This window comes from Equus caballus, chromosome X, assembly GCF_041296265.1.
Source record: "Equus caballus isolate H_3958 breed thoroughbred chromosome X, TB-T2T, whole genome shotgun sequence".
Lineage (NCBI taxonomy): Eukaryota > Metazoa > Chordata > Mammalia > Perissodactyla > Equidae > Equus > Equus caballus.
The window spans coordinates 96690540-96718160 of record NC_091715.1 but is presented as its reverse complement, the minus strand read 5'-3'; the positions used below and the strand labels follow the sequence as shown (position 1 = coordinate 96718160).

The following is a 27621-nucleotide window of genomic DNA, read 5'->3' as shown; positions in this document are numbered from 1 at the left end:
GAAGCAGAGTGTACAATTTCCTATCCCCATTTAGGAAAATACTCAATAATATACTGCTGAGTCCATATGAGACAAATAAGCCCATAATCACAGCGACCAATTAGAAAAAAAAAAATTATTTCCCTTTAGTTTTGAAAGCAATTAGTTTTAAAGAAATTTGAAAGTACTTAGGACAGCCTGATGCGTACCTTGACGGCTAACGTCATTACAAATGTACAGTGTCTGTTCATATTAGAGTGGTGTCACGCACTTGACCTAGAGGGTCCCAACCGTTTACTACTGAATTGAAGGTGTGTAAATAAGCAGGTGGTTATGTGAGCTCAGCTACCAACATTAGCATGGCTATGAATTTCTGCCATGGAATTAAACCTACCAAGAGAAATTTCTTGCTGCATAATAATTGCTTGTCCTAACTTATTCCGTATTCCAATATCAAAAAGAAGCCTGCTAAATTCCTATTCTCATAAAAATCAACTGAAATTGACCTTATCTCCTACTGGCCTGCAGAGATCACCACTTTAGAAATGTGCAATGGAGCTGATTATATTGTGTAGGAGACCAGACAAGCAAAAGCGACTGAAATTTCTATAGAGAACATCAGTGCTGGCTTAGAACAATTTTGCATATAAATAGGCATAAATGGTCTGTGTTCAATTTGTTCTCTAGTTGTCCAAGAATAATCAAGGATAGAGTACACAAGAATCTTCTGTTTCAGGCTTCCCCAGTGCAAACCTAGATCTTATTAATCAATACATGGATACATCTGGCCCCAAAGTAAAACTCAATCTCCATAAATGAAAAGAAAACAAAAAACAAAGAAAAATTATGTAACTAACACAGGTACACGCTTCATCATGATTCACATAAAGTGATGAAAAAAGAGACTCTAAATTACGTGGTCTTAAAAATTAATAGCATTTTAGAACTGAACGCGACTGGCTTTTACCCTACTCTCACCCCCTTCCAAACACACTCTCCTAAAACTTTTTGCTAAGGTCACCAGTGAGTTCCTAACAGTTAAATGCAATGGATTGTTTCCAATCCTTATTTTATTGGTTCCCTTGGCTACATCTGATGCTATTCAACATTTCCTTTTCAAAGAGCTCTATTCCTTTGGCCTCTGTGATACCACGCTAGCTTTTATCTCCCCACACCTCCATAACCAAACCCTTCACGCTCTCTTTCGTGCGTTCCAGCTTCCAAGCTAGTCCCATAAATTGGTGGTTCTCAACTTTGGTGGCACATTAAAATCACCTGAATAACTTTTAAAATACACTCTTGCCGGGCTCCGACTCTATAGATTTGGATTTGATTGGTCCAGAGAGGAATGAGTCATGAGTATTTCTTAGAAGTATCTCAAAGTGATTCCAGTGTGTAGCTGGGGCAGAGAACTAGTGCCACAAATGTTTGCTTTTTCCAGAGTTCTCTCTTGCCCATTGCTCTACTCAGTTTCCCAAGATTATTTAACCTACACTCAGTATTTTATTGTTATCTGAATGCTGATCAATTCTCCAAGATTTCTAGTATTCACCCTCCAGTTATTACCAAGAGGAGCCAAGCTAACTAACACTGAGAACATTAAGTGGTTGGCCTAAGTATTATTTGATTTGCTTCTTCCTCATCACCTCCTTTCCTCCTCTCAAGAGAATCACATACATACTATGACCCACCCACCCCTGACTTTCACCACTTGCAAACCAGTTAATTCTAAAGTTGACAAAGATTTTTCTGAAGATGGTCCCATCCCTTTTGTCTCCTTCCCCACCTCTCCCCCTACTTCTACTCAATTAACTCAAGAATATCTTTCCTCCACCCCCAATCCATTCTCTCTCTGTATGAGCCACAAATGTCCTTCATTTTAACTTACGATGATAGAACTCTGCATTAGATGGCTCTGTATCACATACCACACAACAGATAAGAAAGTGGTTTGTTAACTGTAAAGCACTAGGCATGCTAAAGTATTTTAACTACATCACATAGTATATGTTCAATAAAAACAACTGAATTAAGAGGGAAAAAAGCCACATATTTGGAAGTAAAACTAGGCATAATAATTTACGATTGGCAACTCATTCAAGACCCTTGAAAGTGTCCAGAGTCTCCTATCAGAATCTCTAGAAGAGACACAATTTATCTTTTCATGCTCTATCTCTCTTTCCTTCAAGCTCCAGCATTTAAGGCACAAAAGATATTCTTCATTCTTTAATCCATTAGAACCTCCCTCTTGGCCCTCACCATTCTACTGAAACTGCTTGAGAAAACGTCAACTGTTACCTGCTAGTTGACAAACCATTTGGTCTATTTTCAGTCATCATTCTACTCAGCTTTCTGCAGGAGGTGACCCAGCTGACGTCCTCCACTCTGAAATTCTTTCTACCTTTAGTCTTCTAGGTATCACTTTTTGCTGCTTCTCTTCCTCCCTTTCTGACCATTCTTTTCCTCAGTGTCTTTTGTTGATTCCTCTATTTGCCTCTTGAACACTGTAATTCCCAAATGCACTATTCTTGGCCTTCTTTACCTCTCATTGGTCATACCCTTCCTGAGTAATTCTCAAGTTTCAACAACCCTATATGTGCAGATGTCACCCCGTTATCTGTCATCCCCAGCTTCAACCCCTCTTGCTTTCGTGTATGTGTGTGTGTGTGCAGAAGGACACGTAAGCTTCTATCTAAAAACCTCTGCTGGCTCTCTGTTACAATAAATTTTCACCATTGTCATTGTCCGCTTCCATATCTCCACTGCATGTAGTTGCCATTTCCTTTATCTGAAATGCCTGTTCCTCTGGTTCTCCTCCAAACAAACTACTATTCATCCTCCAAAACACAGCTCAAATGCCACTCTCATCACAAAACCTTTCTTGAATTCACTAGGCAGCTAGTTGCTCTTTTAGCACGTTCTGTATACTTATATCATAGCTTTTATATTGTGTATATATCTGTCTTCCTGATGAGACTCTCAGTTCAGTTCTTGAGGGCAAGACCAAGGTTTTATCCATCTTTGCACTCCAGGGCCCTAGCACCATTGCCTGGCCCCTAGGATTTGATCAATAAATATTATTTTGGATGAATGCCATGTTTTTGTTTGTTTGTTTATCTGCTTGTGTTGCACCATTTTTTACTAGTTTGAATTGCACATTACAATTTAATAACTGTAATATAGACAAAATGGGTTTTAGTGGGTTAGTCTAAGACTTGAACACTTACAAAATAAAGACTGAGGAACCTCATGGGAAAGAGCTCATCCTGAGGGAGAAAGACGTAAACAAGCTTAGAATGAATGACCAGCTTGACCTAATAATAATCAAACAGAAACAAACACAAAATCCCAACAGACCTTGGTCATCAAAAGAGGAGGATGACTCTGAGTATCACATGGGATCTGTCATGGGCTTGTCATTAGCCTTGCTGGATAGGGCCAAATCCTATGGAGATCAAGAGGGCTGTTAACTGAAAACCGAAAGCTTTTTCTCTAATAATGTCTGTAAGACTTTGAGGCATAAGTAGTACTTCTTGGTACACTGGTGGAGTGCCACACTAAAGGAAAGAGAGGCATTTCCCCCCACTTCGCCACTGACCACTGTCCAGCTTTGGCATAGTGAAGGCACAGTGTGCCAGCTCCTACAGCAAACAGCAGGCATGGAAATGCACGGTATTATAGGTGGAGGTGGACAACAGGGTGGGTGACTGTGTTTGCAAAATGCCCCAAGAACTTCCAGAAATGCTTCAGAGATCCCTTATAGGCAGCTGAGGTCCTGAATGTGCATGTGAAGACAAGAGCCAGGAAAATTCGGGTTATGCTGCTGATGCAAGGCAGGGAGGACTAGGAAAATGTGGATTCTGTTTTGCTGTAAAGATATTTTCCCTAATCCTTAGAGTTTGTTCTTTTCTTCTGTTGAATATCATTGTTTCTTGCCCCTTATCTGTTCTCAAATGGTAAATTATATCTTCTCATTTATACCGTTATCTTGCTGATCCATAAAACTAGGATTGTGTGTCTCCCGAGTTTCTTCTGCTTTTTCAAACTTAGTTTTCTTGGTAGCCCTGTGTGGTTCTGAAACCAAATTACATTTATTCTGTTTCCTGGTTTCGTAATGCTTCTCTCGTGTGTGCGTTTTTTTTAATGTCTAGAACTATATATCAAAATCTAGTCATAGCTGAAATAGTTAGGTTAGACATCTATCTACCGCCGAGAAGCCTGTTCATCTTTACTTACAGTGGGCAAGGAATGAAGAAGATAAGTTGGTGGAGGGAGGAGAAGCAAGTTCCAAGTATCTATAGTATTCAGTAATAAAACATACGTGACATTGTGTCTTTATTTTAAGTGAGGTTTTCACTCCTGCCAGGTTTTTCTCTACGTGTTTCTTTTTCCTCCAAAGCTTACCTTTGATCTTATAATGACAAAGTCAGGGATACTGATGGGCAATTCTTTACAAAGTGGATTGTAAACATATGGAATGTACTATCTTAAGTGCTAACAAAGAAGGTCCAGAAAGATTTACCAAAATTCATAGATGATAGATCCATACTGGCTTATTAAGGAAAACTGAGATGCTCCTTTCACCCACCAAATTTCTAGAGAGCATAATTCTAGAGACACAAAGGCGACAGGCAAGGGGGCGGGGGAAGTTATTCTAACTCCTGTGCTGCACCAGCACATGAGTCTCATCTCATTACGGCACAAAGATCGCGTTGTAATTTTATCAGATGGTTTACATTCATGTTTTCCCAAACGGTATGTGAGCTCCTCGAGGCAAGTGTCCTATTTGTCGTTGCATCCTCAGTCCCTAACCCAGGACATGACACACAGGAGGCATTCAATAGAATTGCTCAATTGTTGAATGAATATTATCCATCCCTACAGCCTCACCATCTACTCACTGCTTAGTTCCTGCATTCGGGCTCCCAGTTCCATCCCAATATTGAAAAGATGCTCTTAAAAAGTCATTAGAAAGCTCTCAAGTGGCAGATCATTTGTCATTATCCTCTTTGATTCCACTATAGCATATGTCATTGTTGAAAATGCCTACCTTTTCTGCCTTCTTAATACTTCCCTCTTCCTTTGCTTCTAGAACAATAATGTCTTGATTCCCCTCCCACTTGCCCAACTGCTCGTTGACTAGTTCTACTTTTAGCCCCTAAGTGGAGGCATTTTCAAGATTCTGGTTTAAGATCTCTTTTCTCCTAACAATCATTCCAACAATCTCTTCCATTTCCACACTATAACCAGAAATCTCACGAACCCAACCATCTTGTGATGACATCTACACTTAGATTTCCAAGAAACTTCTGGACATCTTGACCTCAATGCTCTGCTACCACTTTCAGTTTCACTCGCCCAAAACTGGATCTATCTTCTATCACCACTCCTTTTCCTCATATTAATAGTTTTCTCTCGTAACCCAATTGTCCTCCCAGCTAATCAAACTCAAAACCCCAGGATTATTTTTGACTCCTGGCTTCTCCTCTTCCCCTAAATTATCTCCTTTGACTAATAATATGACAGTAGAATTCTAATTCATCACTCGCACTCCTGTAGATTAAATGTCCTACTATATAACTTTGATCTTGTTCCTTCACCGCTTAAAAACCTTCAACACAAACCCACTGCCTAAAGATTTATGTGCTAACATTTTAGTCTCTTATTCAAGCACTCTATGATGTGGCACCAACCTGCTTTTCCAGAATTATCAGCATACTTTTAAACTTTATATAGCCTATTTTCTTACTAGCTGTACTATTTGCCATTCTCCCAAAATGCTTTGCACTTTCTCACCTCTGTATTTTTCTTTGTTTTTTTTTTTTGAGGAAGATTAGCCCTGAGCTAACTGCTGCCAATCCTCTTTTCGCTGAGGAAGACTGGCCCTGAGCTAACATCCGTGCCCATCTTCCCCTACTTTATATGTGGGATGCCTACCACAGCATGGCTTGCCAAGTGGTGCCATGTCCGCACCCAGGATCCGAACCGGCGAACCCCGGGCCTCTGAAGCAGAACGTGTGCACTTAACCGCTGCGCCACTGGGCCAGCCCCTGTATTTTTCTTAACGACATTTCGTTTGACTAAAATGCCCACTATTCCCACCTCCAGCTCCCACTGCTCAAATCCATACTCATCCTTCAAAGCCTTTTCCTCCATGATTCTTTTTCTGATACATCCAGTAAAGCATGATATTTCCCTATGAACTCACATGGTATGTTATTAACCCCTCTTGTATAATAGCTATGATCATCTGCCTTATTCTGTGGCCTTTCTGTACCTTTTATCCCTCCTACAAGACATAGGGGTCTTATAACTAAGTAAATCATACTTTAATTATTTCTGCATCTTCCATCATGTCTAGCATATTACTTTTCACAGGACAGATGTACAATAAATGAATGAATGTTTAGGGGGTCATTTCTTAATCTCTGAGTTTGATATCATAAAGCCCATAATCTGGGTTGATATTCAGCCAGTACACACCGGTACAACCATAGTGGCTACTTACTGCCTGTGTACATTCTGACTGGTTGGGGCCTGCACTATCCCAGTTACTAATATTTTCAATATCACTCCTGATATGATATTCTCCTTTGAAATGTCTTGTGTGCCCTTAACTGAAATAGTGCACTCAGCTGAATGGGCTAGAGGCAATATTTGAGAGCTCCTTCTGAGTTATCTAATGTGGTAGCTCTTGGGGAGGAGACACAGGCTCGGCGTGGCAGACTTGTGATTTACGCGACTAGTCATACCATTTGTTAACATTTTGATTTTCTAATGAAGAATACAGACTATCACTTTATTTTGTTCAAATATGGAATTAAGAACACTGCAATGAGAAGTATAATTGGAGAGGTCTGTGTTTTACACACCACAACGTCCATCTTAAGCGACGAGAATAGAGATAACAAGCCGAGCAATACTTTGCTGTTTGAGGTTGACTTGGATTTCCGAGCTTTTGGCTATTTCCTCTTATTTTACTTTCCTTAGAGAAAATAGCCTTCATTATAATTTGTTTTTTCTGCTTTTATTTCATCACGTTGAAGTGGAGGTTATTGGAGAGGAGCAAGGATGCCGGTGTTGAACAGTGAAGGTGTAACAATATAAAGTCAATGGGATCTTGGAAAGGAACCAAATAAGGTGCCTAAGAAAGCAAAAACAAAAGGGTGCCAGCAGGAAAAGATGATCTAGCTAGGCAAGGCAGAAACAGGGAGGAAATCTGGAAAAGTCCCCAGTTCTGTTGCTTCTACAAACAGGCAAGCAGACGGAAGAGTCTGGGCAGACTTGTCAGCTCTGTGCCTGCCTTCCCTTGTCCCTCGCTTCAAGCTCTGATCTCCAAGATGCTTCCCTAATCATTGCCATTGTCTGTCTCCTAGTGTCTTTGGACATTCGCATTGGCTGCTGCCATTTGGAATAACTGCCAAGGCTAAATGGACTGGTATTTTTGACCCTATATTGTTCACAGAGGCACCCCAGCTACAAACCAAAGGAGATCCCAGAGGCACCCCAGCTACAAACCAGAGGAGATCCCAATTTAGATTACTTGGAATCAGTACTATAAAATTATGCAGTTTGTGAATATATTCTTGGTGTTTCACAGTTGACAACACTGTATTCCCTTGAGTACCAAACTCACAGAAACCCGATGGAGTGATCTCTCTCTCCTGGTACCGTCTTTCTAGAGGCAATTTGAAGTGTGAGACTAATCAGACAGGGGCCTTAGCAAATGTGTTCTAAAAAGAAACAGCCTAGAAAGATGGTAGAAGTTCTTTTATGGCACAGAAGAACATGCTTTTATTTATCAGTTGCTTAGCAGAGAACTGAATTGATATAAATAGTATTTCATTTTGTTTTTCACTGACTATTAATGCTCTGATAGTTCAAGAAAGCAGTGAAGGGTTCTGTTTTCCTTAAGAGGTGGAAGGGGCCTCTGATGGCATGGTAGAACATTCTCATTCTACAGACAAAGACTGAGGATAAACGGAACGGCTGCCTCAGAGTTACAGATCAATAGTGCTCTTAACATTCTACCATGTAGCATTACCTTAAAAGATTACTATGAACATATAAATAAAGATTTTTCCTTTCTTCCCTCCAGTCTTCCACTCTTTCTGTAGGCCACCTTCAATGTCTTCAAACACCTAAAGCAGTCTCACACTCCAACCAAAACACTTCTCTCCTATCAACCTAATCTTACCTTCAGGCTAATCTACCCATCAGGATTCACCCAAACGTGAAAAAGAGGAATATAATTTATATCATCTTCTGCCATGAATTTCACCATTGCCAAAAGCTTTCCTGGACAACTCTGTGCTGGGCACCATTTCTTTCACTGGTTTGTTGGAGTACAAATGGTTTTGCAAGCCACCAATTTCCATTCTAATGCCATATGATAGTTTTCAGTCCAAATACAGAATACTTTTTGAATTGCAGCCTATTCAAGGCAAACCTTATTAATCTAAATTAAGTAGAGTTGACATATTTATTATTAATTTTCCTTTTTTCCTTTACTTCTCCATATAGCTTTATAGCCCATGCAGAGAACTTTCAAAATCAACACACCTAATTTCTTCCTCTACTTCAAGAAAGATATGACCTAAAAAAATAAAAACTCACTTAGAGTAGATGGACAGCTCCGCCTACTTGAATGATCCTGAGAGGAGCTATGATTTACCTCAGCCATAGAGCGTATCAACAGAGATGGCGGCCAACTTTCTAGTTCCACTTCAGTGAGGGAGGTTTCTTGGCTTCTTTTGTCTTTTTCTTCCCCTGAGATCAATTTTCACAGTGTGGTTTTGTTATTAATCAAAAACACATACAAAAAATGGGTTCCAACGCTTCGGGATTTTTGGAAATCTTGGCTTATCTGTGCCTCTCCTCTCTTTCTTAAACATGGAGAATGGAGAATAGACTGTATGACAAAGCGAAAGCAGCCTCTAGAAAGAAGCATTATCTTGATTTCCTTACCTGTAAATAGCTAATGTGACATCCTTAGGGCCAATTACTTTTAACGATTTAATTACATTTATGGTTTTAAACCGCCTTCCACCCAAACCACATGCTCATAAAATAACAATTAAAAATATTTAATATTAAACACAGTGGGAGTCTTTGTTTCTGAATTTTTTTTACACAGTCTACAGTTATTTGAAGCTACTTTCACTAGGTTGAAACGTGCGATCACGTAGATACAGGAGGCTGCTGAGATTTCACACATGAACGGAGTTCAGCTGTTAAAAAAAGGTCTTCATGGGGAAGGGTTTTTTTTTGTTTTCGTTCCTTGGCTCGGAACATTCACATTTTACAATACCATGTGAGCTGGAATAGGTTTTACCTGGATTCCTTGGGATCCGCTTTCTGCGGTCTCGGAATGCTGCACCTGATTGTAGGGCTTCTAGAAGATTATCCATCACGCCAGTCTCATCACCCTCTGGAGGAAAGGAGAAATCGGAATTAATCTTGGAGCAATTAAAGTTAAACTACAGGAAAATAAAGGGAAAAACTCCTGTCAGATTTACATAATACCCCTAAATTAAAGACATATATCTGTTTTAACATAATGGATCCTGTCAGTTTCTGGCACCACAGACTACTTTGCTTATTACGCGCCATTAAGCAAAATTCATGCCAATCCCACTGTTCTTTCAACTTAAAGACCTTGTCTTTTGTATTATTGATGACACGCTCAGTATGCAAATAAACAGTAGCTGATCAGCTACTGCTGCCTTCCTGTTAAGATTCTTATAAGATATTCCTAAGCAAGAAACCACTGACCCGGCTTAATGCAATCAATGCGCAGGGCGGGATTTGATGAAGCGGAGTTACACAAGGTTAAATACTGATTGTATTAATACCTTCAGCATTCAACCTTCATCAGCGATGATCTCAAAAGACACTATTTGCAAAACACATTTGCATTCAATTCCTATCTAATCCATATTCTTTACCCATTTCCAAATGCTGACATCGCAGAAGGAAAAGGTGGCCACATCATCTGAAAGGCCACATTTTACATTTGAGAGACATTAGCCAGAGTCTCATCATCCCTTTTAGAATGCTGTTGTGTTTCCAGACTTCCTATGGGAGAGAACTGTTAAGAATCCATCAGCGGAGCGCTTAAAAGATGTTCATGGAAATTCCTAATGGAAACGTATTTAAAACATTTTACTCTACTTTTATCTTTGACAACTCTGACCATCAAAAATACTTTTAAGATTTGTTAGAGTATTTGTCGCAAGGTGTTAATTGCAAGAAACTCTCTGTTACACTGTGGGTAATTCACAGCGAGCTGAGGCCCCTCTTCCTAACTGGCCTAGCTGATGAAAAGGACCTAATAGATGGTGAATTTGCGTGGTAGCTAAATGTGTGGGTCTGCGGTAGAGGATATTAGTAGGCAGGTGGGTTAAGAGAAGAAAAAGGGAGAGGTGAGGGAGAAGAAATTGCTTCTGATGCTATTTCAAAGTTAAATTTAAATCCTACTTTGTTTAAAGAATTGACTATGGGGTATCATCACAGAAAAAAAATATTCACATACGGGGCAAGAACAAGCTAAAATGGCTTTAGATTACTCTCTTCATTGTACTTGAGATTTCTTCAATGTTACAATCATTTCTACTTTTAAAATGAATTCTCTAGGACAGGATATTGAATGAAAAAATAAAGGGAAACACAGAGGTTCTCAGGTCTAATATTTGGTGAAAACAGGAAAAATAAAGGGAAAGTAGAACCCAGCGGCTAAAGAGGGAAAGGGAACTGTGCACTTTTAGGAATATTAAGGTTGCAGACACATCTGAACCATTACTTGCTCTTTACAATAGAAAGGAAAGAGGAACTGAAAGTAGTTTGGCATGGCTGGAATGTATCTTGGAAAATTAAATTTTATGCAGTAGGCACTTTACATTTGTTACAGCTTTTAATCCTCCCAATGACACACTGAAATCGGTATTATTTCTGTTTTTCATCTGGGATACTGAAACGTAAAGAGTTTAAGCATCTTGCTCCCAATCACATAGTTGGCATGTGCAGGGCCCAGGTATGAACCCAGATCAATGTGACACCAAGACCAGTCCTCTTTGCGTGACAGCTAGCAGAAGATGAAACAGTCTAGGCATATCGTGGCTAGATGCTGAAAGATCCTAATTCTGTGATATGGGTTTGGGCATTAACCGATAAGCCACCACTGTCCAAAAGATATATAATGTAGACCACAAATGTAAGGCACATAAATAATTTTAAATTTTCTAGTAGCCATATTCAAAAAAAAGAGAAACAGGTGAAATTAATTTTAATATATTAAGTATATATTTAACTTAATATACACTAAATAGTATATGTTTTACATTCTTTTTATCACACTAAGTCTTAGACATCTATCATGTTTTTATTTCAGCACAGTTCACTTCAGATTTGCTGCATCTCAAGTGTTCAGTAGTTTTATGTGGCTCAAGGCTACTGTATTGGGCAGCGCAGCTATAAGCAATAGAAAGTGACTGATCAGATTTACAATTTAGAAGGACTTGTCAGACAGCACTATGGAGGATGGCTCAGAGGATGGCATGACAGAAGGGAGGGAGATGTTGAGGAGTGCAATGCAATTGTCTAAGTAAGAGATAAAGAGCTGAACTAAAGGGATAGCAGAGTGAATGGAAGATAGATATTTTGAAGGTATTAATACAGTCAATAGGACCTGGCTGGAAAGGTGAAATCAAGAGAGAAGGAAGGATTCTAGATGACCAGGTATTAACGGGTTTGAGAAAATGTTATGACATGAGATTTTTTTTTTTGAGGAAGATTAGCCCTGAACTAACTGCTGCCAATTCTCCACTTTTGTTGCTGAGGAAGACTGGCCCTGAGCTAAAATCCATGCCCATCTTCCTCTACTTTTTTTTTTATATGTGGGACGCCTACCACAGCATGGCGTGCCAAGCGGTGCCATGTCTGCACCTGGGATCCGAACCAGTGAACCTCGGGCCACCAAAGCAGAACATGCGCACTCAACCGCTACACCACCAGGCCGGCCCCGAGATTTTTTTATTTTGAGGAATATCTAAGTAGAGATATCCAGTAAGAAGTTGAAAATATGAGTCTGGAACCCAAGAGTGGAGTCTAGGCTGGAGCTAAAGATTTGAGTGTTGCTGGAAGATGGATGAGTTCACCATGAGATAGTGGATGAGAACAGGAAGGGGCATAAGATGCAATCGCTGAGGACTCCAATTTTACTAGGCTGTTAGGAGAAGCAGAACTGTGAGAAGACATGGAAGGAATCTTTAGCGATACGGAAGTACAACCAGAAGAGAACCACAGTACAACTGAATTTCACGTATCCTTATAAAAACAGTCATTACAACGACTATATAGAAAGATGAATATATGTATACAAGTGAAAAGCACAGAATACAAAACAGCATGTATTTATGATTTTACATAAATAATATGCAAACACGAAAAAGTTTTTACAACATAATGACATTATGGATGCCATTTCATTAAAATTCTTTAATGCTACTATATTGTGTATAGACTAAAAAGATGGAAAAAACCAAATATGACATAAAGTAGAGAGGAATTAAAAATAAATCCCTTTGCTTAATTTAGTGGTTGCCATCTGATCACACTTATCAAAATATGCTAGATCACTGTTTCTCAACTTTTTTTCATTATTGCTTCCCCCCGTCCCCCAAGGAGCCTTTATAGACATCTTTTTCCTAATCCCCCCACCAATAAAATTTAATACCACAGATATACTGTGTATCTGTGTACGTAATGAGGCCCTTTGGAGAGCCACAAACCATTGTAACATCTAAGATTCTTCTCTGCCCACCTCCCCAAGAACCAATATTCATCCCCTTGGGAGTGATACTGCCCCTTCTGAGAAGGCGTATGCTAGATGGTTCTGTTAAGACAACAACAACAAAAAGCCAGGTCTCTGTAAACATCACTGATGTATTAAAGGAAAGAAATGTAGGCTTCAGTCCACCATTACTTTTTCATTCATTTCATGACAACCTTCAAAGGAGCTGAGAGGTTGTCATGTAATCTCCAAGCCTAAGGAATGAAGGTTTTATGAATATACCATAGAATTGATTTATATTTCAATTAGTCTCCCTAAAACAAAATGGAGGCCAACATGATCATTTGAAAGAAATTATTCTTCATTTGAAAGAAATTTCAATGAAATTTGGTATATGATTGAATTGTGTAAAGTTGACGGCTCACTTAGAATTTCCAAGTTCACAGAATCATTAATTCTTACTTAAATGTGATTAGTAGTGAGTAGCTACTTTTATTTTTAGTTTTGGGTCTATGAGGTAAAACTCAGGAAAAAATCTAAGTTTTTTTTTTTTTAAAGGAAAATAGCTTTATTGAATTACATAGAAAAATGTGTTTACTTACAATGCCTATTTTACTGAGTGAAAGAATACCAAGGAGAAATTTGGTAATGCTTTTTAGCCACTAAAATAGTAATATATGGGCATGTCTGAGAAATAACAATTTGGAGGCAAGTTTCTAATCTTTCATCCTGAAATTACATCACAGACAGCATTAAGGAGCTAGGTGGGCTGGTTGCAGTCCTGTGGGCTCTGTGTGAGGTACTTATCTTTGGGCAAAATGAAAGGCATGGATTGTACCTTCTATTTCATGTTTCCAACAGTGTTGGTCATTCTGTGGATGTTGAATGCCTGCTGATCTCAATTTTCAGCATCAACAGTTACCTGTGTTGTGCTGACTTAATTTCCCCAGAAGAGTTTGGAGATGCCACCGATTAAAATTAGCACTAGGTAAATTAATTATCTCTGCTACACCTTTGTGCAAGACTGTTCCCCGATGGCTAGCACAAACTTATTTAAAGGCAATTCTCTATGGGTTTCTCACATTTCTGCACATTTTGTGAGCACAGGCATTGATGGCCTTTGTTCTGGACTATCTGTTCAGGGATGTCTTTATAGTGAAAAGCCTTGAAAGACATACTGTCTCCCTCCAGAGCAGAGGGTAGGTTTGTTTGCTTTGAAAACTAATTATGGCTCCCTCCAGGGCACATGTCAGGTAGATTTGCTTCCAGTCTACTATAAAAGATTTAGGTTTCCTAAGCTGGGGTTCCTCAGCAATGACACAAACACACTGTGTGCACAGCATCCACCTGAGCCCACTGCGGTGTCACCCTACGGGGGCTGGAAGGCAAGGGAAAGCAGTGCAAACATGAAGCTTACACTGCTTGCTGTACTGTGAATAAGAGAGTTCTTTGGCTCTGATCCAGGAGTCTTGTGTCTTCTACCAGCATCCCTGAAACTGTGGTAGGCTGACATTTTAGCATGCAAGCAAGGTAAAATCTCTGAGCCTTCACCGTTTTTGACAATACTCTGAGCTATCCTTTCTTTTTTATCAAACATTATTAATTAGAATATCCTTTATTCGTCTAGGAACCTCTAGGAACCTAGTGCCTTGGACTTCGCCATTAACTAAGGACCAACTCCACTTCATTATTCCTCAAAAGTGACTAAACTAAAGCTAAGAGTATAAAAATCATTTCCTAAGATTCTAACAACCTAGGCACAATGGCTTTAATTCACTATTATAGCCTCCTTGAATTCTCAGTTGTATAATTAAGGCTTTCTGGAAAAGTTGAGCTGCTCAACGTTGAAGAAGTCGCCATCAACCAATCAGTGTAAAGTGACCCAAAAGAAACAAAAGATGTCTTACTGAGGGTAGGACTCTACCACATGAGATAATACTATGTAGATTAAATCATTTTTTTCCTTTTTTTTTAAAGATTGGCACCTGAACTAACAACATTGCCATCAATGCCTGTGCTCACAAAATGTGCAGAAATGTGAGAAACCCATAGAGAATACATCTATCGGTAAGAGTAATAGTAATACCACCAATGAGTCAGCAATTTAAAAAGTTCAAACCACTTGGCAAAGCACTAAATCAACAGACATGACAAAAACCTGAGCAACTTGTACTGCAGTCCGCAAGCATCTAGAAAGCCTCTACCTGACGGGAGGTTTTTGTTAGTTTGCAGTTTAATTGGAAGTGAGTGAAGAATGGAGATAATGGTGACTTGGAAAACCGACAGATGGCAACTAAGATGATAGTCTAAGAAGTTATTTACGGCCATGAAAAGTGTTTAGGAAAATCAAGATATTATTCCAAAGAGACTAAAAGAGGGCATAAATAGAATGTATAAAGTTCTAAGGGAAATACTGGAGGCAGATGTTCCTGTTCGAAAGAAGAAAGTTTTCAAGAGGGAAAAGAGGACACAGGAGCTTAGAAGAAATTGCCAGAAACCACAGGATGAGCTAGGGGCAGTGTAGTAATCACATTGTGCAGTAGTTGAAAATTTGGAAAACAAAACAGAGAAATATTATGCTCCCAGGTTGAGGCCGTGCACAGTGGTATGCACCAGAAAGCAAAATTAATCTCAGAGGGATTAAAGTGAAAACTATAGGGGGGAATGTTGGTCAGAGAGTTCATTCATTCTGTTATCTCATTTCCTTGCCAGGGCAGGTAATTAACAGTTTCCTATAGTGAGGTAAATCACCATATCCCTGATAAACTTCATAGTGAATACTACTCTTCCTTAATAATTTTAATTTAAGGTTAATGTGTTCAGTCACTTTGTCATGAAATACAAACTGTATTAGGGGGTCACAACATAAATGGATAGTCCACTCAAAAGTGATGAAGGGTGAAGGATGAAGTGATTTCTCCCCAAATATCTACATGCTAGGTGCTACCTAAAAGTTTGCCAGGGGAACTGAGTTGGTGAATTAACTTTCCCTGATGTATTTGCACCTTAAAGAGGAGCTTGTTAACACAAATGAATGGATTTTTTTTTTTTTTTTGGTGAGGAAGACTGGCCCTGAGCTAACATCTGTTGCCAATCTTCTTCTTTTTGTTTACTTCCCCAAAGCCCCAGTACATAGTTGTATATCCTAGTTGTAGGTCATTCTAGTTTTCTATGTGGGATGTTGCCTCAGCATGGCTTGATGAGCAGTGTGTAGGTCCGTACCCAGGATCCAAACCAGTGAACCCCAGGCCACAAAAGCAGAGCATGCAAACTTAACCACTATGCAACCGGGCTGGCCCCAGTGAATGGATTTCTAACAGTAGAGTTTCAGCAAAGGAACGTTTTTGGCCAAAGGCAGCTTTTTGGCAGCTTGCCTATGGTAAGACAGCTTGATAGTAAATGATAGGTAAAAAATAATGTTTATGTGTATTCCTTTTTTTTCCAGTTACGTATATGCTAGGAGATTAAGAAAAGAAAATTACACATTCTATAAATAAACAAACACCCAATAAACCTGAATGTTAATGCTTACCAGAAAACCACTGTTGACGCCTCTGGTAAAATATCACACATTCGATATTTTAAATTATTAATATTTCAAAGAGACCTTTGAAATACTCTGTGTGTCTTATCAGAATCCATCATTTACTAAGGGCAGGGAAGACGTGTGAAGGGAAAACGAAGCAAAAAGAAACTTGGAAAAAGAAGAAATTTACCTCAGTTCAAAACCATCCACAAAAGCAAATCTAAATTACTTTCTGAAAAGATAAAACCAAGTTGTTTGGGGAGGTAAGAATATTAATAATATCTACCATTTATTGAGAGCTTACTATATGTCAGGCCCTGCTCTGAGGTATTTACACTGAATCTCCACACCAACCTATCTTCCAGGTAAAGAAACTGAGGCATACTTAGGAGAAGCAACTTGCTCAAGGTCACATGGCTGGGAGGTGACAAAACCAGCATTAGAACCCAGGGACCACGTCTCCAGAGTAGGAGTTGGCGAACTACAGCTCTAGAGGCCAAATCCAGCTTACCAGCTGTTTTTGTATGGCCCACCTGCTAAGAATGGTTTTCAAATTTTAAACGGTTTTTAAAAGACCAAAAGAAAAATAATATTTTGTGCTACGTGATCATTGCACAAAATTCAAACTTCAGTCCATAAGTTTTATTGGAAGATAGCCATGCTCATTTATTATGTATCATCTATGGCTGCTTTCACGTGACAACAGCAGAGTTGAGTAGTTGTGACAGAGACCTTTTGGCCTGTGAAGCCTAAAATCCTTAACTTTCTGGCTCTTTACAGAAAAAGTTTACTGACCCCTGCTCTAAAGTACACACTCTCATTATCAACACCACACCAGGTAAAGACACTTGTGGAGCTCGTAATCCACCTCTGAGGTGTTGAAGGACCTTGGCAAGCGCCATCTCCGTAAAACAATGCCTCAGCATGGTGGAAGGTGGGAAAGAACAGGAACAGTCAAGGCAAGTCTACTTGAAATGGAGATGCTTCCATTTAGAGGACCAAAGTTGAGAATGAGACAGGAATATAAAGCAACGATTATACATACACTTGTATCTGGATCTCCATTTACATTTAAGAGTCCTTGAAGGCCAGTTCCAAAACAGTTACAAAAATGGAAGAGAGTTTTTTCAAAGGCCATTGGGAGACCTGCTTTCCAAGTTTTGATTTCCTGTCTGAAAACCAGCCTCTGACTACCACGGAATAAATTCAGCTCCTTTACAGAAGACCTAGCTCCTTATCCATGGACTTCAACTCGACTATCATAGCAGAATACAACGCCGTACAATAAGCCTAAGCACGTCCATAAGAGATACAAACACAAGCCTGGTGGTGGAGAAGAGAGGGAAAGGGTAGTTTCAGCTCCCAGAGCATCACCATGAGGTCAGTGGATACCTGTATCTTCCTCAGTGCCTAGCACAGGCACAAGCTAAGCGTGGGATGGAAGTGGCTTTTCAAGAATGGTTCTCACGAGAGTACAGTCAGGCAGTTTTAACAAATGTCACACGCCACAGCAATAATGACAGCCCACCACCAAGTATAAAAATGTTGTAAATGAGGGAACCAGTACTCTGAATTGCTGATGCTCAGAGTGCAGGAAACAAGTGGACAATTCATTAGTTGCTAGCCCAACTTTCAAAGTGTAGTGTTCTTCTTTTGATTACTAGATTCTACAGTGGGTCAACTCTCCAGGAAAATTCCTGCACAACTGCAGAAAGGCAATAACAACTCCATTCCACTTTTTGCACAGAAACTTAACTGTTGCTTATCTATTTTTTTTTTTTAAAGATTTTATTTTTTCCTTTTTCTCCCCAAAGCCCCCCGGTACATAGTTGTATATCCTTCGTTGTGGGTCCTTCTAGTTGTGGCATGTGAGACACTGCCTCAGCGTGGTCTGATGAGCAGTGCCATGTCCGTGCCCAGGATTCGAACCGACGAAACACTGGGCCACCTGCAGCGGAGCACGCGAACTTAACCACTCGGCCACGGGGCCAGCCCCTGTTGCTTATCTATTTTTAAAGTGAAAGGAGTCTTATCTGTGTGTGTGTGCACGTGTCTGACCACCTTATTTTTTGAATGCCCAGGGAATGGACATGGTTGCAAACTTATATGTCCTTATTACAGCTACCTCTTCCAAATTGAGGAGCATATCTTTTCTTTTTTTATCTTTTTTTTATGTGTGTTGGGAAGATTTGCCCTGAAATAATATCCATTGCCAATCCTTCTCTTTTTTTTGCTTGAGGAAGATTAGCCCTGAGCTCACATCTGCACCAATCTTCCTCTACTTTGTATGCAGGACGCTGCCACAGCATGGCTGATGAGTGTAGGTCCACGCCCAGGATCTGAACCTGCGAACCTGGGCCACCAAAGCAGAGTGTGCAGAACTTTAACCACTTGGCAACGGGGCCAGCACCAGCATATCTTTTCTTTAACATGATGATATTATACGCTTTTGCTTCTGTGAAAAAGCAAAAGTAGTTTGAAAATAGGTATGTATAACCAACTAGTTTATTGAGCAGTCTCAATTCAGTAAAAGTATAAACATAAAATTATTTTTCACTTTCTTTACCATCGCTCCCAGGCGTGCGATGTCAAATCTCCCTTTCATGTCCCTTCATGACATCTTGAGAAGATTTCGTAATTTTGTGGTTTTAGTTTAAATATTAATCTTATATTTGCTTCAAGATGTTTCCTTCCCCCATTGTTCATTAGTCTTTTGAACGCAGGTACCTGAAGGGGAGAATGAGCGGCATAATCTGATCCCCCTCTCACCTTCGCTCCCCCTCCTCTCTCATGGAGCTACTGGATCCCCTAGTGAGTTGGGGCAAGAAGGAAAAGGAAAAGACGGAATGTCTGTTGCTTAACTGGCTACCATTATAACCCTCTTGATAAACACGTTAGATGGCTTGCAAGCAACAAAGGTGCAAGTCTAGTGTAAGAATGCATGCAGAAGTAAGGAGGAACAGGAAATAGGCTTCAGCAGCTGCACGGCCAGGCCTCATGAAGAACTGAAACACCATTCAAGATACAACCATGACTCTAACCCTCCAGCTACAACAACAGCCCTAGTCATCCACTGATGTTATGACTTTGGTACCTTGACAGCCATTCTCACCTACCCACGTGCTCTACCTCGGTGCACCTAGTCATGGTATTTGTTTTAATTTTCTCTTCTGTCATTTGCAAACCAACTGTCTCTCTTTGTGTCTTTGAGTCCAAACTCTCCAAGAAAAATAATCAAACAGATTCACCAGTATATAACAGCCTTTTGGGAGGAGTGTTTATGATAAGCTATCTCTTAAAATAGACTAGCCTATAGATGGTTGTCCTTGGGTTAAGAATCAATCTCTGGCCCAATTTGAAAGCAGGGGAGGATCACATGGTACAAAGCATGGTCAGCAATGCTTAAGAGGCTGCCTATTGCCTCTGTCTCAGAAAAGGAGCTGAAAGTATGCACTTCTGATATGCATATTATCATAACTCAATAGTGTAATTTACATTGATGTTTCCAAATGAAAGAGGGAAGGATTTCCCTTTAAGCCTTGATCTAAATCCCTCAATAATTCCCTAAGAGGAGTTCAATAATCTGCTTCAGGAGAGAGCCAGCCCGACTCTGAGCATGGCTGGATTCTTTCTCCATCGGCTAGGATGGATTTGTCCTCCTAGCAATCTCACTGCTGTCTCCTGATGGAAATGAAACGAGCTGCTCAAAGACAATTATTTAGAAAGCAGACCCATGTGTCACTGGACAGTCTGTGGCCTTTCTTTCTTGGACTCTGGGAAGTGATCTCAGTTTCAAGGCTTTCAGTTCCCTTCTGTGATGGAGATGCCTTAATTCACATCCCTGCTATTAACTCTCATTCCCATTTCAGTTCCAAATCATCAGGTACCCCTGAATAATGTTATTTACAAAATTTCCCATCATTTCAGACTCAATGTGTCTAAGACTGATTTAATCATCCAGAGATTTCCCCACCCAACCACACCACTAATGACCTCTTAGCCCAATTTTCTCATTTCTGATTATCCCCCAGGCTTGGAACCCTTGAATGGCCTCTGGTATTTCTTTTTCATCTCCAAATTCAAACAGTACTAAGCTATACCACTTCTTCACAGGCAATATCTCACAGAACCAGTTTCCTCCCCCAGCATGTCACGCATCCCTTAACCTGGATCACAGCTGCATGAATCAACTTGTTGAATTCTCTGTTTCTAGTCTCTCTCATTACTAAACTATAATTTTAATCACATTATCCCCTTTTCCAAGATTCAATGTTCATCAGATCTGATCCAAACTCCATGGTCTCATTAATTGTTTCCAGATTTTTCTTTAGCTCCTTCAATCACGCCAGCCAGGCTATTTCTCGTTATCATTTTATACACACCCTGAGTGCTCACCCCTATATGTCTTCTCTCATGTGCCTAATATAGAAAAATAAAAAAATTAATGTAAATTTTAAAAAAAACAGCAACAAAAGACAGATACTTTATACTTCCAAGCTTAAATGGATATAGCTTTTGGAAAGATTATTACATGAATATTAGCTCACCAGATCTATTCAAGGGGTCAAATTCCTAGAGTGAGTGCTTTGAAAACATAAATGACTTAAATTCAGGTAATTTAGACAATTTATACAACTAGATATTCACAATATTCTACTCTGTTAAATAATTAAAATTTGGATAGACCTTAATTATATAGTTTACTAAACAAAAGGAAGTTGGTCTCAATAGAAAAAATTTAATTTCAAAATAAATAAATAACTAAGTCCCTAAGGCAGATACTCATAGTAAATTTAACATACTGCTACTACCATTTAATTGAATTCAACCTTTAAATTAAAAAAGAAGACATATTAAAAATAATATGGTAATTGTATACTAGGTGGTATTGCCTTTTGGTGTTTCAAACAATCAAGGTAACAGTGATTAACCTCTTCATTACTTTATAATGTTCATCTGGGAAAAAATAGCTCTTCTGAGTTGAAATTTTCTCAAATTAAAACTCACGGAGCTCCTCAGAACACAGGGCAATAAAGTATAGGGTGCTTCATTAGAGGAAGTCTATAATTACAGATTACTGAGTAAATAATATGGATGCCATTGAATTACATGGGAGTCCATTAGTTAGTAGAAAATGGTAGAGAATTACAAAATTAGGCACCAATACCTCAGAGATATAATTATGTCAATTTCTGAACATTATGTGGCTCTTTTAAAATAAGTCATGGATGATAATTACCCTTAAATAACCTGCTAAAAGCTGGTAAAACCAGAGAAAACACTGGCATTTAAAGACAGTCATTCCGTGGAGCTTCACTTCGTAAGTGCTTTACTTTAAGTTGATGCATCTACTTGACCTCTGCATTTCTTTGATTTTTCTTTTTAAATGAAATAACTTCCATGGTTTATATCATATACTATTTTATGAAGTAACTATGTCGCTCTCTAGCTACCGTTGAGTAACTACCATTCATAAATATCGTTCTGTTTTATTGAAATGGATAGAGCTGTGGTCAGAGAAAGACTTAAAAATAGGCACTTAATTTCTTGCTCGGGATAAAGTCGAAAAGATTTACAATTTCAAATTTGTTTCGACCATGTCTCTTCTTGGGACAGCAGGCTCCAGAGAGGGAAGCAGGGAGGACGTAGACACAGTCAATGAGCACCACTTCAACCATACTCTTAGCACCTTCCCTACTTAGTTTTTAATTTCCTCCTTCAAGGAATCAACACATAAACCACTGGGCACTTACTCAGAGAACGGTACTGGGCAAAACCACGGACTGTAAGGCAGGCTATTAAGATTGTACTGCCACAAACAAGTAAACTGTGTACTGCTTCCTCTATGAAGTCTAATTTGGAAATGAACACAAGTTTTGGCTCAGAGCTCTGCCAGTCAAACCGAGTAAAAATGAAATACTCTGCGAAAATCTCTACCTGTTTGATATGTAATATATCTGAAGACCAGAGAGAAAAATATTGTAGATTTTTGGCTCTTTGAACAATAATATAATAGAACAGCCTGCTTTTTGTGTTATATTTTGGGCATGGCTCAAGTGTTTGCAGAAGCCAAGGATCTACCATTTAGAAAAGCAAGTTATTTTTGTATAGTCCATATACTGATAAAATATCTCAGATAAATATGTTATAAAAGGAGGAACTGCTGACTGTATTAAAGGATATTAAAGACTATGTCTATTTTGCTTGTCCACTGAACAGTAATAATTTTTAATATTCTTAATTATTTTCCCTCTTCTAGATAAGTAAAAAAAAAATCTTCAAAACCAAACATCTGTTACTCTTCAAAAATGGGGTTAAAAAGTGGTATCTGCCAAAAGCGTGGAGAGTGAGGCAGTTACTAAACACTCCTTGGCAAAGATTTAGGACCAGGCAATATTTTGTTCTTTTTATGATTTGCTCACCTAAACTCATCAGTGAAAACTTTGCATACTATCTGATTTCATTCTACGGTTTATTCCCTATTTATAGCCTATATCAACAGGGGGAAATTGCAGACCACAAAGAAATGATAAGGACAATTTTTCACTCAGTACCTCTGTGGCAGCTGGTGATTTTTAGTAGAAGGGAAATTTATCCCTACCCTTTAGAAGGAGCTCTTAAACGGATGGGATCCTGGGTCTTGAACAGGACCATGATTTTCTATTTCAGGAAAAGGAAGAAAAAAAATGTACCATGATTTCTTTCAGGCAATTACCTATCTTGTGAGGCTTTAAAAATGTCATTATATTTGTTTTAGTAACTAAGCACTCACATTAGCACTGTCTTCAACGAAGAAGGAAAAGTATTTTTAGAGAATGTACTCATTGCTGAAATCTTTATATTCAGTCTAGAAGAAGCTATTTGAAGGTGTTCCCTGAATTAGGGGTAAATGAGGAAGAGGTCACTTTCACCTCAGAGTCAAACCTGGCAGAGTCACCATGTGCTGGATGGATTAATCATCCTCATTTAAGAGAAGATTTGGAAACGGGTGGCTCAGGAAACCTCATCAACATAGCCAACACATGACAGTGTGTCTTAATCTCATTAGAATGACCAGGGCATATTCATCTGGAACAACAAAGAAAATGATAAATTAACCAACTGCACTGCATTTTCTCTGAAGACACACTATGCAGACAGAAGAACTGGATCCACAGGAGCCCAGCCTACTGATTAGGTGACTTCATGAAGGCCTGTTTCCCAGGGTGGCCCCGCATGAACAGGGAGTAGGTTTTCCTATTTGCAATCTCTCTTTTAATGTCAAAAATCTGCTAGAAAATTCTCTTAAATTTCAAACTTAGCCAGCAAATGATCAACTCAGAAAGAGTTTGAATTTCACACAACAAAAAGTGGCTAAGTAATAGTAGGATGCTGTTACTTTTTTGTTTCGGGAATGATAGATTTTCCATGAGATTGAACCACGTGAGGTTGCTGTTTTTATAAGCCAAAAAATCGTCGAATAGCAACGACTTCATATGGCTCAAACTAATATTTAGGAATACAATGAAGCCATTTGAACTATTACCAACTCTTTGAGAAAATACTTCAAAGCAGAAGAGGGGTAGACAAAAGCAGAAGATTGCACAATGCAAAAGGCTATGACAATGAAAATATGCCTTTTAAAACCTTTTCTAAAATGCATAACTTGAAAAGCACAGTCTTTCTAATAGTCCCCACATTCCATAACTCCAGTCTCCATGGTCTAACTCTACATGAGTCACCAATACAAGATTAAGACAAGCCAGTCTCGGCACACCATCAGCATGTCTTTCGGCTATTCTTCTCACGATGGAGATGTTGCCAATTTTTCACTGAGGTCAACAGTCTGCATTTCTTTCCCTAAAGCTTAGGAATGGTCTTGCAGGATCTCCCAGAACTCTGTCCCTTGCCCCTGTTCCAGCATCAGGATGCAAGGCAGCTCATCTTGTCATTTTAATGAAACATCTTTGAGGTATGATTTCACTGGGGAGAGATTTTGAAATCAAAGCTTAAGGAGGGCTTGCGAAAGTAAGTTATGCAGTACTGAGCAAAATGCAATCTCTAAAACTCATTTTTTCCCTCAGCAAGCATTAATGAATGTCAAGCCTTTATAGATTAGTTAATATACTTAGAGATAGAGAATGCATGTTTGTTTTTCCAAAACTTTGATAAAGCTGGTACTTCACTGAGAAGTGAATAAGTAAATACACTCATAGTATTTTTCAGATGAAAATTCAGCAATATTTGCAAAAACGTTGAATTCATTTTTTCCAATGAAATAATGACAACTGCTTCAATATTACCTAGAATATCAATATATCTGCCACATTTGCACTTTCTTATTAATTGTGACTTTATTTTTGTGTATTAGAATTTATCAGCTAGGAAAATAAACCAATCAACTCGGTTCAACCAAACATCTAATTACATTTTTCATGCTTTTTGTCATTTTAGTGAGTTTCTTGTAAGAGAATGCCAGCATGACTTTTATTAATGTCAGAGAATGCATTTTTTCCTTTTGATAAAGGAAGAAAGGACCTTTCACATTCAAAATTCAATTTTTTCTCCTAACATTTCCAATATGACACAAACATACGATAAATAAAATTATTCTAATAAATATTCGAGCCAGTGGACCAGTGAGGGAAAGTCTGAGCATGCTGTGAATATATTGGATACTAAACAGCATCTGAAATATAAAAATCATTGAACTTTTAAGAAAACTGAATAATTCAATAGTTTTTCATTAAAAAAGGAGAAACATATGCAATAATGATTATACCAAGATACGTCTACACATCAAAAAAGGCTGACAAAGGGACAAATGCGATGAGAAAGTTTTCAAGAGTTTTACATGGTAGAATATCCTGCTTATAAAAGCCTGATTTCTATTGTCTCAACAAGAATATAATTAAGGTTAGGTTTAGAAATAAAACATTTTGCCTGAAGTAAAGGAATAAGACACATCAAATAATTTCAATAAAAAAAAAAGAATGATGATTGCATTTGAGAACAATGGAACTTGTGAGGAATACAAGTACGGTTGATGTTTCCCCGGACATCCCTCACTAGATAAGAATTATTGGTGCTATTACACTTCCTTCTCCTGGGACATTTAGAAACATGCTGTCTAACCATTTGTCTTACAGAGTTACATACAGCCATACCTTGAGGCAGGGAACTGGCCCAGATAATCCAGAGAGCATCCTAATGTTTTATGAAAACCAAATCACAGACAACAAATTCAAAGGACTGATATTACTCTAACCGAACTCAACATTAAGCGCAAACAGACCCAGAGATAATGCTGCAGAATGAAATACTATCAGCCCTATTACATTACTTACAGAGAATGTGGTGCAAACTATCTGTACACATGATTCCTTAAGCCACGCGGGATTAAAAAAGACAAATGGGAATCTCTTCAGCAAAATATGTGAGAAATTTGAAGCTGTTTGCTCAGAGTATGTAAAGTATTCATCAGAGAAAAGTGTTCAAACCTACTTTAAGAGAGATGAGAACTATTTCTTAATATATCAGAAGAGGGTCAAAGAAGATTGTTTCTTGACAGAAGTTCTCATGGGAAAAGCTCCCTTTTTTATTTGTTACAGAGATCATGCTGGAATTGGGGATAAGAAAGACATTTTGAAATAAATAAGAGAGGTCACTTGCAAGAGGAGATTTTTTTTTTTAGAAGTGGATTCTTGTTAAAAGATTCTCACTTTTATTTAAGTTAAAACGTTCATTTTGTTCCATGAACAAAGGAGTGCAGATTTTGCTTCTTTCATTAACTATATCACTTAGGCAAAACACAGGAGCTTCCTGGGCAGGTGACCCAGGCAGTCACACAGGGCCCCGTGCTCAGAAGCGCCCCACACTTGGTTTAACGCTCTGCTGCTGCCGTCTTGAAATTCTTAATCATCTTTGAACAATAGGCCCACATTTTCATTTTGCAGTGAGCTCCACAAATTATGTAGCCAATTGCTGGTAAAATAAGACCTATCTGTAACATAATAAACTATCTTGATTGTCCATTTTTCACAAATCTCTTATTAATATTTGAAAAAGATTACAAGGTCTTCACAATGATGTAGCACTTACTACCCCTGACAATTTCTTAATGCTATTTTCTTTAACATTCATAAAATCGTAGCAAAGAAGAATTTCCCAGTGGTTAAGTCGCTTCCTTTAGAGGCTACACTAACTTTTTCAATCCACTCAATCGTGATTTAGTAAGAAAAGAGTCTCAATGCTCCAATTATCATTGAAAAGAAATGTTTGGCTGTTGAAAATAAAATTGAAAGCAGAAAAGATGAAAATAGTAGCTTTGGATTGCCTTTCCTCTAAGTTCATATCCATGAGGGGATTTGGGGCAAAGATGTCAAACTAAAACAAATGGAAACTCACACATGTTTATTTGCTATCTGAAGCATATATGAGAACATCCATCAAGAGCAAACAAAAGGCCTTAAAGTATGTATAAATAAGCATAATTATAGAACAAGTATACTAATACCTAACTAATAACTAATACAAGGTAAATTTGCTCTTCTATAGGCATGTTCCTAAACAGTTACATAATTCATTATCTACCTCCTCCCCACGACCAAGGAATTCTATTTTAACACACCAGGGACACAGCTACTTAAAAAGTTCTTTGGTGATTCATTTTACAAACAAAATACACACATATATATACACATACACATATACAGTCATGCGCCACCTAACAACGTTTCAGCCAACGATGAACCACATATACAATGGTGGTCCCATGAGAATAGTACCATATAGCCTAGGTGCAAAGTAGGCTATACCATCTAGGTTTGTGTAAGTACACTCTATGATGTTCACACAAAGACAAAATCCTCTAACAAAGCATTTCTCAGAAGGTATCCCCATTGTTAAGTGACACATGACTGTATACCCAGGATGCAAAGGGTCCTTCCTTCGTAAACAAGTTGTTTGAGTTCATTTTGGTATGTTGCAGTTTGAAAAACCTGGCACCATCCATCCATCAAAGCCATATGGGACAACACAAAGACTCTGCTGAGTTCCCTGTAAACTTCCAATGCCACGTTTCAATCCTCACACCTTGTCATTGATCCCACTTGATTCTGATTGATCCTGTCACTGGCAGTAGGTTAAAAAATTACAGAAATGCAAAGCTTGGAGGATAAGCCTCTCAATTTCACATGCACAATAATCTGTCATGACTAAATTTAAATAATTACAAACAATTCTAAGCACTAGCAACGTGGAGTAGTACAGTAGACAGCGCAGTGGGCTGAGACAGGCTCTACTCCCACTCTCCTATTTAGCACTAAACCAGCTATGTGGCCTTGAG

General features: G+C 38.7%; 1 protein-coding gene across 7 annotated transcripts in view; it reads right to left on the bottom strand.

Annotated features, from left to right (window-relative positions):
- DIAPH2 (diaphanous related formin 2) overlaps positions 1 to 27621 on the bottom strand; it is an 814964-nt gene that overhangs the window by 136036 nt on the left and 651307 nt on the right. For all 7 annotated transcript variants that reach the window (XM_023634106.2, XM_023634104.2, XM_001914669.6 and 4 more), the window contains one exon: positions 9314 to 9409. In XM_023634106.2, coding sequence (XP_023489874.1) covers positions 9314 to 9409 — 96 coding nt within the window. The remainder of the gene's footprint in view (positions 1 to 9313; positions 9410 to 27621) is intronic.